We start from the raw sequence: 16,238 nt of genomic DNA, 5'->3' as shown, positions 1-16,238 counted from the left end.
GAGTCCAAGTGAAGATGGAATTGGACACTGGATCGGCATTGACGGTCATGAATAAGCAAGATTACAAAAGGTTATTCTCGCACATTCCCCTGAGGGATACGGAGATTGTATTGAAAACATACACGGGGCAAATAGTATACCCCATCGGAAAGATAAAAGTAAATGTGGTCTACAATGGTAAAGAAAGTCAGGAAATGGACTTGTACGTGTTACCTGATGGAGGTCCGCCACTACTGGGACGGGAATGGATCCGGAGAAATTTTTCAATGCGATACGACCTGCTGTGGAAGCAGAGCTGGAAGGGCTAGAACGTTCAGGAGTACTGTCAAAGGTGGACTGGAGCAAATGGGCCACACCCATTGTTCCTGTCATGAAGCGTTCGTTGAGCAACAAGCCGGGGGAACCTGGGAAGGTTCGCATCTGTGGCGATTTCAAGATTACTGTTAATCCGGTTCTTCACATGGTGCAATATCCACTTCCGCGGATTGAAGATATCTTCGCTTCGCTGTCTGGCGGGAAACACTTCACCAAGATAGACCTGGCGCAGGCGTACCTACAGATGGAAGTTGATGAAGCGTCACGCCAGTATCTCACGATCAACACACATAAGGGCTTATATCGGTATAATAGACTGGTTTTTGGAGTGGCATCGGCTCCAGCGATTTGGCAAAGGGCCATGGAGCAGGTATTGCAGGGAATTCCAGGCACACAATGCTACCTGGACGACATTCTGATTACAGGAGATGATGATAAGGATCACCTCGCGAATTTGGAGCAGGTGCTCACCAGATTGAAAGAATATGGGCTCAGAGTTAATCGCCAGAAATGTGAATTCTTTCAAAAGCGAATCTCGTACTGCGGCCACGTCATTGACCAGGAGGGGCTCCATAAGTCACCTGACAAGATCGAAGCTGTTGTGAAAGCTCCCGCTCCGGAAAATGTATCCCAGTTGAGGTCGTTCCTTGGGTTGGTTAACTATTACCACAAGTTTCTTCCAAATTTATCCACGGTGTTACACCCGCTGAACACTCTTTTGCAAATGGGAATACCATGGAAGTGGGGCGATGATTGTAAGCGGGCTTTTCAAAAAAGCAAGGCACTGATCACCTCTAAGGAAGTGTTGGCTCACTTTAACCCAACGCTGCCTATTCGCTTAGCTTGTGATGCTTCTCCATATGGTATCGGGGCAGTGCTCTCGCATAAGTTTCCAAATGGCTCGGAAAGACCAGTTGCGAACGCATCCAGATCATTGACCTCCGCAGAGCGCAACTATGCTCAGATAGATAGGGAGGCTCTCAGCCTCGTGTGGGGAGTTAAGAAATTTAACCATTACCTGCAAGGCCAAAAGTTTACGCTGCTGACAGATCACCAGCCGTTGGTTTCCATTTTTAGCCCTAAGAAGGATGCTCCGGTTATGACGGCGCAGAGGCTTCAGAGATGGTCCCTTTTCCTGGGGGCACATCAATATGATATCGAATTCAAAGGTACAAAGCAACATGGTAATGCTGATGGGCTGTCGCGCCTGCCACTACCTACAGCGGAAGAGGCACCGGCAGTTGACCCTGTCGAGATATTTCACTCGACCATCATCTAATGCTTACCAGTCACCAATGCGGGTATTGAGAGAGAGACCCGAAACGACCCGACACTGTCTCGGGTCTACGATTTGACAGTGAAGGGATAGCCAGCACATGGCGACCCACTGTTACCAGCATTCTCAGCCAGACGAGAACAGCTGTCTGTCTGTCAAGGAACATTGATGTATGGAACAAGGGTGATTATTCCTCCTAAATTAAGGGAGAGAGTTCTGAAGGAATTGCATGAAGGTCATCTGGGGGGAGTCAAGATGAAAAGCCTTGCTAGGGCTTATGTGTGGTGGCCAGGTATCGACAAACAAATAGAGGATCTGACTAAAAGCTGCTCAGGGTGCCAAAAAGTTCAAAACGCACCTCCAATTGCACCGCCTCATCCGTGGGAATGGCCTTCAACCCCATGGCAACGTGTGCATATCGACTTTGCAGGTCCATTCATGGATTCCATGTTTTTGATAGCAGTAGACGCACATTCTAAATGGCCAGAAGTGATTAAGATGTCGACCACTACCTCTGAAAAGACGATCGCAGTTCTAAGAACCATATTTGCAAGGAATGGGTTGCCGGAACAAATATGTTCAGACAACGGACCACAGTTTGTGTCAGAAGAATTCCAGAAATTCATGAAAAAGAATGGGGTGAAACACTATACATCTGCCCCATATCATCCGGCTACAAATGGGTTGGCCGAGAGATTTGTACAAACGTTCAAAAAGGCGATAAAGGCCATGAGCGAAGACCATATTCCACTACAACACAAGGTGGACAATTTCCTGATGGCATATCGAAACGCCACGCATGCAGTGACAAATCAAAGCCCTGCCATAATGTTCTATAACAGGAGGTTGCGGTCCCGGTTGGATTTGTTAAAACCCAATGTGCGTAGGGAAGTCGAAAACAAGCAATTCCAGCACGTAAATAACAAGGCCACTCGGAGTTTCGAAATAGGACAACCAGTGTTGGCCAGGGACTCTAGGAATGATAAATGGCAATCCAGAACAATTCGTGCCCGACAAGGACCCTTGATATACACGGTAGACGTTGGAGAGAACGTAATACGACGTCATGCTGACCAACTTGTGGAATCGAGAACAAGGGTCGACCCCATGTCTACGGCAGAGACACCAGTTGAAGAAGTTATTGAGCCTGTAGCATCTACCTCAGACTCAAACGTACATGATGATGTTCAATCCATAGGAGATCAAATGGATGAGTCACCCCAGCAACGAGAACCAGAGACCCCTGAAAGGCGTTATCCGGCCCGGATCAGGAGGCCTCCTCAGAGACTGAATCTTTGAACAGTTTTGTGTGAAAGTTGTATATATGGTATCCATGTAATGTTTAAATTGGGGTGTACACTGCTAAGCTAAAAGGGGAGGAATTGTAGTGTATGTAACCTGTACCACCTTAATAGGATACCTTAAGGTGATGGACTACTTTTTGATGGCTCCTGTACATTGTAGTACCGGTGGTGACCACACCGGTATATAAACCCTGTGGAGCAAAGGGTATTCCAGTTCAGCCCTGACCCTCAATTACTAAAGACCTGTTTAATTATTTCTGTAGTCTGTGTCCAGTTATTCAGCATAACTACATTTGGAAACACAGACTCAACAGACTGGTTGGGCCGAATGGCCTGTTTCTGTGCTGTAATTCCATGTAATAGAGGGAGTGGTTTCAAAATTTGCAGATGATACCAAAATAGGAGGAATAGTTAATTCTTTAGAAGACCAAAAGAAGTCTCAGAGGCTGTTGATAAGATGGGAAATGTGCAAAAAAGTGGAGATGGAATTCAATATCAGTAATTGTGAGGTGATGTATTTTGGTTAAAAAAATACCAGCAGTAATTATACTGTGACTGGAAGTAGGCTCGGGGCTGTGGGGGAGCAGAGGGATTTGGGGAAGTAGGCTCGGGGCTGTGGGAGCAGAGGGATTTGGGGAAGTAGGCTCGGGGCTGTGGGAAGCACAGGGATTTGGGGAAGTAGGCTCGGGGCTGTGGAGAGCAGAGGGATTTGGGGAAGTAGGCTCGGGGCTGTGGAGAGCAGAGGGATTTGGGGAAGTAGGCTCGGGGCTGTGGGGGAGCAGAGGGATTTGGGGAAGTAGGCTCGGGGCTGTGGGGGAGCAGAGGGAGTTGGGGAAGTAGGCTCGGGGCTGTGGGGGAGCAGAGGGATTTGGGGAAGTAGGCTCGGGGCTGTGGGAGCAGAGGGATTTGGGGAAGTAGGCTCGGGGCTGTGGGGGAGCAGAGGGATTTGGGGAAGTAGGCTCGGGGCTGTGGGGGAGCAGAGGGATTTGGGGAAGTCGGCTTGGGGCTGTGGGGGAGCAGAGGGATTTGGGGAAGTAGGCTCGGGGCTGTGGGAGCAGAGGGATTTGGGGAAGTAGGCTCGGGGCTGTGGGAAGCACAGGGATTTGGGGAAGTAGGCTCGGGGCTGTGGGGGAGCAGAGGGATTTGGGGAAGTAGGCTCGGGGCTGTGGGGGAGCAGAGGGAGTTGGGGAAGTAGGCGCGGGGCTGTGGGGGAGCAGAGGGATTTGGGGAAGTAGGCTCGGGGCTGTGGGGGAGCAGAGGGATTTGGGGAAGTAGGCGCGGGGCTGTGGGGGAGCAGAGGGATTTGGGGAAGTAGGCTCGGGGCTGTGGGAGAGCAGAGGGATTTGGGGAAGTAGGCTCGGGGCTGTGGGGGAGCAGAGGGAGTTGGGGAAGTAGGCGCGGGGCTGTGGGGGAGCAGAGGGATTTGGGGAAGTAGGCGCGGGGCTGTGGGGGAGCAGAGGGAGTTGGGGAAGTAGGCTCGGGGCTGTGGGGGAGCAGAGGGATTTGGGGAAGTAGGCTCGGGGCTGTGGGAGAGCAGAGGGATTTGGGGAAGTAGGCTCGGGGCTGTGGGGGAGCAGAGGGAGTTGGGGAAGTAGGCGCGGGGCTGTGGGGGAGCAGAGGGATTTGGGGAAGTAGGCGCGGGGCTGTGGGGGAGCAGAGGGATTTGGGGAAGTAGGCTCGGGGCTGTGGAGAGCAGAGGGATTTGGGGAAGTAGGCTCGGGGCTGTGGGGGAGCAGAGGGATTTGGGGAAGTAGGCTCGGGGCTGTGGGGGAGCAGAGGGATTTGGGGAAGTAGGCTCGGGGCTGTGGGAGCAGAGGGATTTGGGGAAGTAGGCTCGGGGCTGTGGGAAGCACAGGGATTTGGGGAAGTTGGCTCGGGGCTGTGGGGGAGCAGAGGGATTTGGGGAAGTAGGCTCGGGGCTGTGGGGGAGCAGAGGGATTTGGGGAAGTGGGCTCGGGGCTGTGGGAGAGCAGAGGGATTTGGGGAAGTAGGCTCGGGGCTGTGGGAGAGCAGAGGGATTTGGGGAAGTAGGCTCGGGGCTGTGGGGGAGCAGAGGGAGTTGGGGAAGTAGGCGCGGGGCTGTGGGGGAGCAGAGGGATTTGGGGAAGTAGGCTCGGGGCTGTGGGGGAGCAGAGGGATTTGGGGAAGTAGGCGCGGGGCTGTGGGGGAGCAGAGGGATTTGGGGAAGTAGGCTCGGGGCTGTGGAGAGCAGAGGGATTTGGGGAAGTAGGCTCGGGGCTGTGGGGGAGCAGAGGGATTTGGGGAAGTAGGCTCGGGGCTGTGGGGGAGCAGAGGGATTTGGGGAAGTAGGCTCGGGGCTGTGGGAGCAGAGGGATTTGGGGAAGTAGGCTCGGGGCTGTGGGAAGCACAGGGATTTGGGGAAGTTGGCTCGGGGCTGTGGGGGAGCAGAGGGATTTGGGGAAGTAGGCTCGGGGCTGTGGGGGAGCAGAGGGATTTGGGGAAGTAGGCTCGGGGCTGTGGAGAGCAGAGGGATTTGGGGAAGTAGGCTCGGGGCTGTGGGGGAGCAGAGGGATTTGGGGAAGTAGGCTCGGGGCTGTGGGAGCAGAGGGATTTGGGGAAGTAGGCTCGGGGCTGTGGGGGAGCAGAGGGATTTGGGGAAGTAGGCTCGGGGCTGTGGGGGAGCAGAGGGATTTGGGGAAGTCGGCTCGGGGCTGTGGGGGAGCAGAGGGATTTGGGGAAGTAGGCTCGGGGCTGTGGGAGCAGAGGGATTTGGGGAAGTAGGCTCGGGGCTGTGGGAAGCACAGGGATTTGGGGAAGTAGGCTCGGGGCTGTGGGGGAGCAGAGGGATTTGGGGAAGTAGGCTCGGGGCTGTGGGAAGCACAGGGATTTGGGGAAGTAGGCTCGGGGCTGTGGGATCAGAGGGAGTTGGGGAAGTGGGCTCGGGGCTGTGGGAGAGCAGAGGGATTTGGGGAAGTAGGCTCGGGGCTGTGGAGAGCAGAGGGATTTGGGGAAGTAGGCTCGGGGCTGTGGGGAGCAGAGGGATTTGGGGAAGTAGGCTCGGGGCTGTGGAGAGCAGAGGGATTTGGGGAAGTAGGCTCGGGGCTGTGGGAGAGCAGGGGGATTTGGGGAAGTAGGCTCGGGGCTGTGGCGAGCAGAGGGATTTGGGGAAGTAGGCTCGGGGCTGTGGGGGAGCAGAGGGATTTGGGGAAGTAGGCTCGGGGCTGTGGAGAGCAGAGGGATTTGGGGAAGTAGGCTCGGGGCTGTGGGGGAGCAGAGGGATTTGGGGAAGTAGGCTCGGGGCTGTGGAGAGCAGAGGGATTTGGGGAAGTAGGCTCGGGGCTGTGGGGGAGCAGAGGGATTTGGGGAAGTAGGCTCGGGGCTGTGGGGGAGCAGAGGGATTTGGGGAAGTAGGCTCGGGGCTGTGGGAGAGCAGAGGGATTTGGGGAAGTAGGCTCGGGGCTGTGGGGGAGCAGAGGGAGTTGGGGAAGTAGGCTCGGGGCTGTGGGGATCAGAGGGATTTGGGGAAGTAGGCTCGGGGCTGTGGGGGAGCAGAGGGATTTGGGGAAGTAGGCTCGGGGCTGTGGGGATCAGACGGATTTGGGGAAGTAGGCTCGGGGCTGTGGGGAGCAGAGGGATTTGGGGAAGTAGGCTCGGGGCTGTGGGGGAGCAGAGGGAGTTGGGGAAGTAGGCTCGGGGCTGTGGGGGAGCAGAGGGAGTTGGGGAAGTAGGCTCGGGGCTGTGGGGGAGCAGAGGGATTTGGGGAAGTAGGCTCGGGGCTGTGGGGGAGCAGAGGGATTTGGGGAAGTAGGCTCGGGGCTGTGGGGGAGCAGAGGGATTTGGGGAAGTAGGCTCGGGGCTGTGGGGGAGCAGAGGGAGTTGGGGAAGTAGGCTCGGGGCTGTGGGGGAGCAGAGGGATTTGGGGAAGTAGGCTCGGGGCTGTGGGGGAGCAGAGGGAGTTGGGGAAGTAGGCTCGGGGCTGTGGGGATCAGAGGGATTTGGGGAAGTAGGCTCGGGGCTGTGGGGGAGCAGAGGGAGTTGGGGAAGTAGGCTCGGGGCTGTGGGGATCAGAGGGATTTGGGGAAGTAGGCTCGGGGCTGTGGGGAGCAGAGGGATTTGGGGAAGTAGGCTCGGGGCTGTGGGGATCAGACGGATTTGGGGAAGTAGGCTCGGGGCTGTGGGGGAGAGCAGAGGGAGTTGGGGAAGTAGGCTCGGGGCTGTGGGGGAGCAGAGGGAGTTGGGGAAGTAGGCTCGGGGCTGTGGGGAGCAGAGGGATTTGGGGAAGTAGGCTCGGGGCTGTGGGGGAGCAGAGGGAGTTGGGGAAGTGGGCTCGGGGCTGTGGGGATCAGAGGGATTTGGGGAAGTAGGTTCGGGGCTGTGGGGAGCAGAGGGATTTGGGGAAGTAGACTCGGGGCTGTGGGAGCAGAGGGATTTGGGGAAGTAGGCTCGGGGCTGTGGGGAGCAGAGGGATTTGGGGAAGTAGGCTCGGGGCTGTGGGGATCAGACGGATTTGGGGAAGTAGGCTCGGGGCTGTGGGGGAGAGCAGAGGGATTTGGGGAAGTAGGCTCGGGGCTGTGGAGAGCAGAGGGATTTGGGGAAGTAGGCTCGGGGCTGTGGGAGCAGAGGGATTTGGGGAAGTAGACTCGGGGCTGTGGGGAGCAGAGGGAGTTGGGGAAGTAGGCTCGGGGCTGTGGGAGAGCAGAGGGATTGGGGGGACAGGTTCACAGGACATTAAATACGTTGATAAGGTTGTAAAAAAGCTAATGAAATTCTAGGTTTCATCACACGCGGTATAGAATAGAAAAGACGAGGTAATGATGAGCCGGTGTTAAACCTTAATAAACAACTCTTCGAATAATGTGTGCAGTATTGGGCACCACACTATAACAAGACATTGAGGGATTAGAGAGGGTACAACACAGATTCACCAGAATGCTACCTGGTATGAGGAAATACAAATACAATGAAAGACTCAAAACATTGCATCGTTTTTCTTCAAAAAAACGCAGATTACAGGGTGCTTTGCTGGAAGTGTTTAAAATTATGAAAGGCTGGAACAGATAGAAGCAGATTGTGCCCAGTAGTTGAGGGGTTAAGAACGAGGGGCCATAGATACAAGATTAAATGTAAGAGATTTAGAACAGAGAGCAGGAGAAACTTCACACAGAGAGTAGTGAAGTTGTGGAATTCACTTCCAGGGTTAGTGGTTGAGGCAGAAACGGCGTCAACATTGAAGATCAGACTGGACAGGAGGATGAAGGGATCTGGCAACAGGGTGAATGTGAGCGGGACTGTTTGCTCACGTGGAGCATAAGTGCCAACACGGACTGTTGTTAAGGTGGTGTCATTGGGTGCTGCAAAGGTTCGGTTGGACTGGAAACAGCAAACCCAGTACTTGAGTGCCAAAAGGGCAACAACTTTTATTGGAGAAACTCCTCATAACTTCAGTGTAATTCTATGTTTGAAATGGTTTTTAATGGGAGAGTTAGGGTACCAGAGGGATGGGCTGTGATGAGAGAGTTAGGGTACCAGAGGGATGGGCTGTGATGGGAGAGTTAGGATACCAGAGGGATGGGCTGTGATGAGAGAGTTAGGGTACCAGAGGGATGGGTTGTGATGGGAGAGTTAGGGTACCAGAGGAATGGGCTGTGATGGGAGAGTTAGGGTACCAGAGGGATGGGCTGTGATGGGAGAGTTAGGGTACCAGAGGGATGGGTTGTGATGGGAGAGTTAGGGTACCAGAGGGATGGGGTGTGATGGGAGAGTTTGGGTACCAGAGGGATGGGCTGTGATGGGAGAGTTAGGGTAACAGAGGGATGGGCTGTGATGGGGGAGTTAGGGTACCAGAGGAATGGGCTGTGATGGGAGAGTTAGGGTAACAGAGGGATGGGCTGTGATGGGAGAGTTAGGGTACCAGAGGAATGGGCTGTGATGGGAGAGTTAGGGTAACAGAGGGATGGGCTGTGATGGGAGAGTTTGGGTACCAGAGGAATGGGCTGTGATGGGAGAGTTAGGGTACCAGAGGGATGGGCTGTGATGGGAGAGTTAGGGTACCAGAGGGATGGGCTGTGATGGGAGAGTTAGGGTACCAGAGGGATGGGCTGTGATGGGAGAGTTAGGGTACCAGAGGGATGGGTTGTGATGGGAGAGTTAGGGTACCAGAGGAATGGGCTGTGATGGGAGAGTTAGGGTAACAGAGGGATGGGCTGTGATGGGGGAGTTAGGGTACCAGAGGGATGGGTTGTGATGGGAGAGTTAGGGTACCAGAGGGATGGGGTGTGATGGGAGAGTTTGGGTACCAGAGGGATGGGCTGTGATGGGAGAGTTAGGGTACCAGGGGGATGGGTTGTGATGGGAGAGTTTGGGTACCAGAGGGATGGGCTGTGATGGGGGAGTTAGGGTACCAGAGGAATGGGCTGTGATGGGAGAGTTAGGGTACCAGAGGGATGGGCTGTGATGGGGAGTTAGGGTACCAGAGGGATGGGCTGTGATGAGAGAGTTAGGGTACCAGAGGGATGGGCTGTGATGGGAGAGTTAGGGTACCAGAGGAATGGGCTGTGATGAGAGAGTTAGGGTACCAGAGGGATGGGCTGTGATGGGAGAGTTAGGGTACCAGAGGGATGGGCTGTGATGGGGAGTTAGGGTACCAGAGGGATGGGCTGTGATGAGAGAGTTAGGGTACCAGAGGGATGGGCTGTGATGGGAGAGTTAGGGTACCAGAGGAATGGGCTGTGATGAGAGAGTTAGGGTACCAGAGGGATGGGTTGTGATGGGAGAGTTAGGGTACCAGAGGGATGGGCTGTGATGGGGAGTTAGGGTACCAGAGGGATGGGCTGTGATGAGAGAGTTAGGGTACCAGAGGGATGGGCTGTGATGGGAGAGTTAGGATACCAGAGGGATGGGCTGTGATGGGAGAGTTAGGATACCAGAGGGATGGGCTGTGATGAGAGAGTTAGGGTAACAGAGGGATGGGCTGTGATGGGAGAGTTAGGGTACCAGAGGGATGGGTTGTGATGGGAGAGTTAGGGTACCAGAGGGATGGGCTGTGATGGGAGAGTTAGGGTACCAGAGGGATGGGCTGTGATGGGAGAGTTAGGGTACCAGAGGGATGGGTTGTGATGGGAGAGTTAGGGTACCAGAGGGATGGGCTGTGATGGGAGAGTTAGGGTACCAGAGGGATGGGCTGTGATGGGAGAGTTAGGGTACCAGAGGAATGGGCTGTGATGGGAGAGTTAGGGTACCAGAGGGATGGGTTGTGATGGGAGAGTTAGGGTACCAGAGGGATGGGCTGTGATGTGAGAGTTAGGGTACCAGAGGGATGGGCTGTGATGGGAGAGTTTGGGTACCAGAGGGATGGGCTGTGATGGGGGAGTTAGGGTACCAGAGGGATGGGCTGTCATGGGGGAGTTAGGGTACCAGAGGGATGGGGTGTGATGGGAGAGTTAGGGTACCAGAGGGATGGGTTGTGATGGGGGAGTTAGGGTACCAGAGGGATGGGGTGTGATGGGAGAGTTAGGGTACCAGAGGGATGGGTTGTGATGGGGGAGTTAGGGTACCAGAGGGATGGGCTGTGATGGGAGAGTTAGGATACCAGAGGTGATTTCCAATGAGTCGAAATGGCCTTTTCTTGGCCTTGACTTTCCTTGTGTTCGTGTCTGTGTTCCTGTAGATCCATAAATCTGGATGGGGAGGTCTGCTCTGTATCAGCAGCACTAACTAAGTTATACCGTGATAATATGGCTCAGATTTCATACGTTTTAGAAGATTGCATTAAAACGCTTTGTAATATGATTTGCTTAAAGCAGCGTTTAATATCGGGTGGTTATTCCACTCAGAGCCTCATTAGGTTGTCTCAGAGGGAGGGGGCAAGTTCAAAGAGTGAACCAGCGCATCTCAAGTAACACAGAAACAGCTGGAAATGAACAGCTGGTCTGTCAGAATCTGAAAAGTCCGAGCGGTAACCTTACCCAGCCATTTCTCTCTCAGCTGCTGGCTGGATTGCTGGGGTATTTCCAGCATTTCCTGTTTTTATTTCATTTTTCACAATATTCGTTTTATCGGAGTTCATCAGTCAGTAACTGACACAGTTATGACTACACGGATAAAGTGTGTCAATAATCATTGTAGGATTTAACCCTCGCTGGTGATAGGGGATCAGATCACACATCCTGCAGTTACACTCTTGTGTGTGCATTGACTGCGCTATCTGTGTATATGTACACATGTGTTGGTGCATAAGAATGCATGTACATGTGTGAGTGCCTGTAGAAGGTAGCAGGTGATTGTGTTCAGTCTGTGTGTGTGTAATAGCTGATAATATATCATTAGATCAAACTCATCACATAGCAACTGTGTCAGACTCTGGAAGGGCATTTACTCAACGAAGATTCCACAGAACATGAGCAGATCCGAGTGTGTGGGGGATAATCCGGAAATACCATCAACAACTGAACTGAGCTAGCCAGGTCTGCTATAAACTGTGGAGTGGGACCTTCAGGTATGGACCGAGCTGGAAGGGTCTGGTGTAAAACATGGGACATGGGGGGTCAAAAGAGGATCACTCTGCAGTACTGATTCTATACGCACTGAGATTAATGACAGCTTGTGGCCCTGTGTCCAAGTGGAAGGACAGTTTGGCTCCAGGAAGGGCACACACTTCCCATCTGTATCTACGTGAAGCAGGCGTGGAAGCTGTCCTGACGCCCTCCCCTCACACAACACACATACTGACACTAATTACCTCCTGCCATCTCTCAGAGCGATAGTGCAGCTCTACGGTTATTTATAGCCAAGCCTGACAATGTCCTGGAAGAAAACAAGACTCCTTTCCTCTCTCTCCTACCAAGGAGCCCAGTACCACAAGCACAAATTAAACTATTAACAAAGAAACCGTTTATCAATGCCATAAAGTTTTTGGGACGTTCTAAGATCGTGAACGGCGCTATGGAAATGCAAGTTCTCTCTCTCTCTCTCTCTTGTCCGTGTCAGCAGTGGTAGCACACTCGCCTCTCAGTCAGAAGGTTCTGGGTTCAACCCCAACTCCAGAGGCCTGAGCACAAACTCCAGGCTGACACTCCCAGTGCAGAGGGAGTGCTGCACTGTCGGAGGTGCCGTCTTTCGGACGAGACATTAAACCGAGGCCCCGTCTGCCCTCTCAGATGGACGTAAAATATCCCATGACACGATTGAAAGTGCAGGGGAGTTCTCCCCGGTGTCCTGGCCAATATTTATCCCTCAAACACCATCCCTAAAACAGATTAACTGGTCGTTATCACATTGCTGTTTGTGAGACCTTGCTGTGTGCAAATTGGCTGCTGCATTGCCTACATTATAACAGTGACCACTCTTCAATAGTACGTCATTAGCTGTCAAGCACTTTACTGCGCCCTGAGATGGTGAGAAGCGCTATATGAATGCAGGCTCTCTCTTATGGTGGTGCTGTTTGTGGGAGAAATCATAGAATCATAGAAATTTACAGCACAGAAGGAGGCCATTCAGCCCATCTTGTCCGTGCCGACCGACAAAGAGCTCTCCACCCTAATCCCACTCTCCAGCACTTGGTCCGTAGCCCTGTAGGTTACGGCACTTGAAGTGCACATCCAAGTACTTTTAAAATGTGATGAGGGTTTCTGCCTCTACCACCCTTTCAGGCAGTGAGTTCCAGACCCCCACCACCCTCTGGGTGAAAACATTTCTGCTCAAATCCCCTCCAAACCTCCAACCAATTACTTTAAATCTATGCCCCCTGTTCCTGGGACTACTGGCAAGGCTTGGAAGCTAAGCAGAGCCAGGCCTGGTTAGTACCTGGAGGGGTGACCATCAGGGAAGACCAGGTGCAGAAGGTCATGGAAGGAGCCCCGAGGAGGGGCGGTTGGTGAGAAGGTCACGGAAGGAGCCCCGGGAGGGGCGGCTGGTGAGCAGGCCTGGGCGTTGGGCTGAAGATTGTCGGACAGGAGGAATGGTGGAAATGGAATGGCGGCGCGCACAGACGCAGCGGCTTTGCTTCTCCCAGGACGGTGCTATTTACGTTTAATGTTAATGTTATTTGTACTGGACTCATGGGAGCTTGCAAGATCACATTTCGTTATTCATGTACTTGTGCATTGTACAATGACAATAAAGTTGAATTATTATTATTATTATTATTTATTGACCCAGTCATTGAAATGTTGGCCGAGACACTGGGAGGACATCCCTGCCCTCCTTTGTACCACGAAATCTTTAACATCCAACAGCACAGAGAGCTGGGGTTTGGCGGTTAGAGAGGGGCTTGGCAATGAGTGTCTGACTGCACACAGCACCAGTGCTCCGTGCGACAGAGTGCGGGTGGACCCAGGGCTGCATCTGATTCGCTCGGTACCTGACTAAGCCACACTGAGCAGTGAGGTGCCGGGCTGTAGCTGCAGAGACTCACCCGGCACGGGAAGGGAAGGTCAGAGGGGAGAGTCCTGCCTGGCTGCTGCCTGACACCTGGTTACACGGGATACAATTATGAAAAATGAACAACACCTACCCAAAATATCCACATCACGAAAGTGGGAAAGAAAGCATGAAAGAAAGACCTGATGTCCCAAAGCGATTTACAGCCAATGAAGTATTTCTTGAAGAGCAGTCACTGTTGTAATGTAGGAAACGCAGTAGCCAAATTGCGCACAGCAAGCTCCCAACAAACAGCAATGTGATAATGACCAGATAATCTGTTTTAGTGATGTTGATTGAGGAATAAATATTGGCCAGGACACCGGGGATAACTCCCCTACCCTCCTTTGAAATAGTGCTGTGGGATCTTTTATGTCCACCTGAGAGAGCAGACGGAGCCTCGGTTTAATGTCTCATCCGAAAGATGGCACCTCCGACAGTGCAGCACTCCCTCAGTACACTGGAGTGTCAGCCCAGATTTTTGTGCTCAAGTTCCTGGAGTTTGAGTCGAACCCACAACTGTCTGACCCAGGGGCGAGGGTGCTGCCCACTGAGCCAGGGCTGGCACAGCCACAGGGAAGGGAAATAAAACATATAGGCCCAGAATTTGCGGCCAGCGGCGAAGCAAAGGCGCTCGTCACTGGCCCCAAAGAAAGCTGCCCGCAGAGACCTCTGTGGTGAGAAGTTTGCCTTTTTCGAGGTGTAAGAGATTGCAGCGCTCTATAGTGGGGATTTCCTACTGCGAGCTGCTGTGACATCAACAAGCTGTCTAAGCAGCCAATCACAATGCAGAATTTTCACAGACAGGGAAGCAGGAAATGAGAACCTGCTTTTATCCCAACTTTATAAAAATGCTACAGAGGGCAAAGCATAGATTGGGGCTCTCACATGGGGATAAGGTAGAACCTAAAATAATCATGAACAAACTTTTAAAAATATATAAAAAATATTTTAAGTTTCTTAAAAATTATAATTTTTATCATAATGGAAAAATTTGACACTCCACAAAATTAAAATCAATTTTTCAGGGCCATAACATTTGTTTAGCAGTCACTACGCTGTTAAAACCCCAGTTAATCCAACACAGCTTAACATTTAATGGGGTATTTAACAGCGATATTACTGCAGAAAAGCCCGAGTTTTCATCAGTTTCACTGATTTCACTGATTACACTGATTGTCGGCTATGGGTGGGGATCACAGCGCAGCCAGTGTCGGAGCAGTGAATGACTGGCCACTCCTTCAGGGTTTCCACGTTTAGATGTGCATGCGCTGCATCCTGAGGTTGCGGTCAGTTTCAAATGGGGGTAATAATGGCGAGCACTGTTAGTTTGCCGTTATTACCCATCGCAAATTCCAGCCCATAATTTTTAGATGTGTGCAGATCCCTGATCCTCTGTCTGAGCGCCTGCTGTAGGTTTAAGGTGTAAACCCTGAAAAGGTATGATACTTTGTGCATTGCCAGCTAGACATGTGGTTTACTGACCCCTGCACTGTGCTGACTGACTGGCGATTCTATTCTATGGTGTTTTACCCACACACAGTGTCCCGCCAGGGTCTAGCTGCATCACACTCTCGCCACTCTGCAACCCAGTAATGTCCCACGTCAGCTGTAACCTCATTTTCAAACCACTTCGCCCGTCACCCCTGTGCTCGCTGGCCTACATTGGCTTCCGTCCCAGCAACGCCTCGATTTTTAAAATTCTCATCCTTGTGTTCAAATCCCTCCATGGCCTCACCTGTCTCTGTAACCTCCTCCAGCCCTGCAACCCTCCGAGATCTCTGCGCTCCTCCAATTCTGGCCTCTAGGATGAGAGTTTCAGTGGCTGAGTGGGTGGAAGTGGGCAATGTTGTGAAGGTGGAAAGAAGTGTATCCCCACTCCCTTCGCCTACCATTGGCAGCCGTCCCTTCAGCTGCCTAGGCCCCAAGCTCTGGAATTCCTTCCCTAAACCTCTCTGCCACTCGCCCCTCCTTTAAGATGCTCCTTACAGCCTACCTCTCTGACCAAGCACCTGCCCTAATGTCTCCTTATGTGGCTCGGTGTCAAATTTTGTCTGATAACACTCGTGCGAAGCGCCTTGTGACGTTATGCGACATTAAAGGCGCTACATAAATGCAAGTTGCTGTTGTTGTCAGTACTCAAGATTAGTAAATGCTGCTGGTTAATGCTAGTTAATGGTCCCGGTTAGTACTCAGTGTTAGGAGTTAATAGCATGACAGCACATTGCAGGTTTACCTGGTTGCTGATCAGGTCCTCGCACACTGCCAGGGCCATTTGGATGGCGTTGGGTTTGTGAGTGACAGCCGTGGCATTGAGTTGGATTTTGAAGGTGCCGTGTTTACGGTTAGCCTGGGCCACCGCCTCCCTGAAGGTATTCTCCGTCTTCTTGGTGCTCAGGACCGCGCCGATGTTCACCACTTTGGGAACCGTGTCGGATTCCACCGGGAGGAGGGCGACGGCCAAAAGCAACGGGAAGAGGCGCTGCATCCTGCGGCTGTCCGGGGTTCCCGGAGCCGGGCTTCCTCCCACCCTCGCTCCGCTCCGCTCCCCGCACCGGGAAACAGGCTCCGAGCCTCGGTCTGTCAGCGATGCTCCGTGCCCCCCCCCGCCCTTGGCTCGGACCGCTGTAGTTGTCTGCTTGCCCCGGTTGCCGGCTGAAGGATGGATGCTCCCTTTATCCCTGGCTCCCAAGCTTGCTGCAATGCTGTATCCAGCTCCCGTATGATTGGTGCTGATGTTGCAGTGCCTGTGTTATCATTGGCTCTAAAACTTGCAGCCCCCGATCCGCCCCCTGTATTATTGGTCCCGGCTTCCCAATCTCCAATCTCACCCCTTCATGGCTGGTTGCTATGGCTAATCCATCCCACAATGGTACCCGGAGTGCAACGTCATGCAGTTATCCTGTAATAGTGTGATGCTCTAATGTCACATTATTGTGTTAGAATACGGTGATGAGGTAATAGCC

General features: G+C 52.9%; 1 protein-coding gene across 1 annotated transcript in view; it reads right to left on the bottom strand.

Moving 5' to 3' along the window:
• The window catches only part of LOC147101900 (glutamate receptor ionotropic, NMDA 1-like), a 128,339-nt gene extending 112,419 nt beyond the window's left edge, over positions 1–15,920 (bottom strand). The window contains exon 1 of the mRNA XM_085965922.1: positions 15,509–15,920. Coding sequence (XP_085822048.1) covers positions 15,509–15,760 — 252 coding nt within the window. The 5' untranslated portion in view covers positions 15,761–15,920. The remainder of the gene's footprint in view (positions 1–15,508) is intronic.
• Positions 15,921–16,238: the final 318 nt, after the last annotated feature.

Source organism: Somniosus microcephalus, chromosome 23, assembly GCF_052327205.1.
Source record: "Somniosus microcephalus isolate GS21.2 chromosome 23, FLI_Smic_1.0, whole genome shotgun sequence".
NCBI lineage: Eukaryota > Metazoa > Chordata > Chondrichthyes > Squaliformes > Somniosidae > Somniosus > Somniosus microcephalus.
Note: the sequence above shows the minus strand (reverse complement) of the source record. Positions and strands in the feature narration are given on the sequence as shown.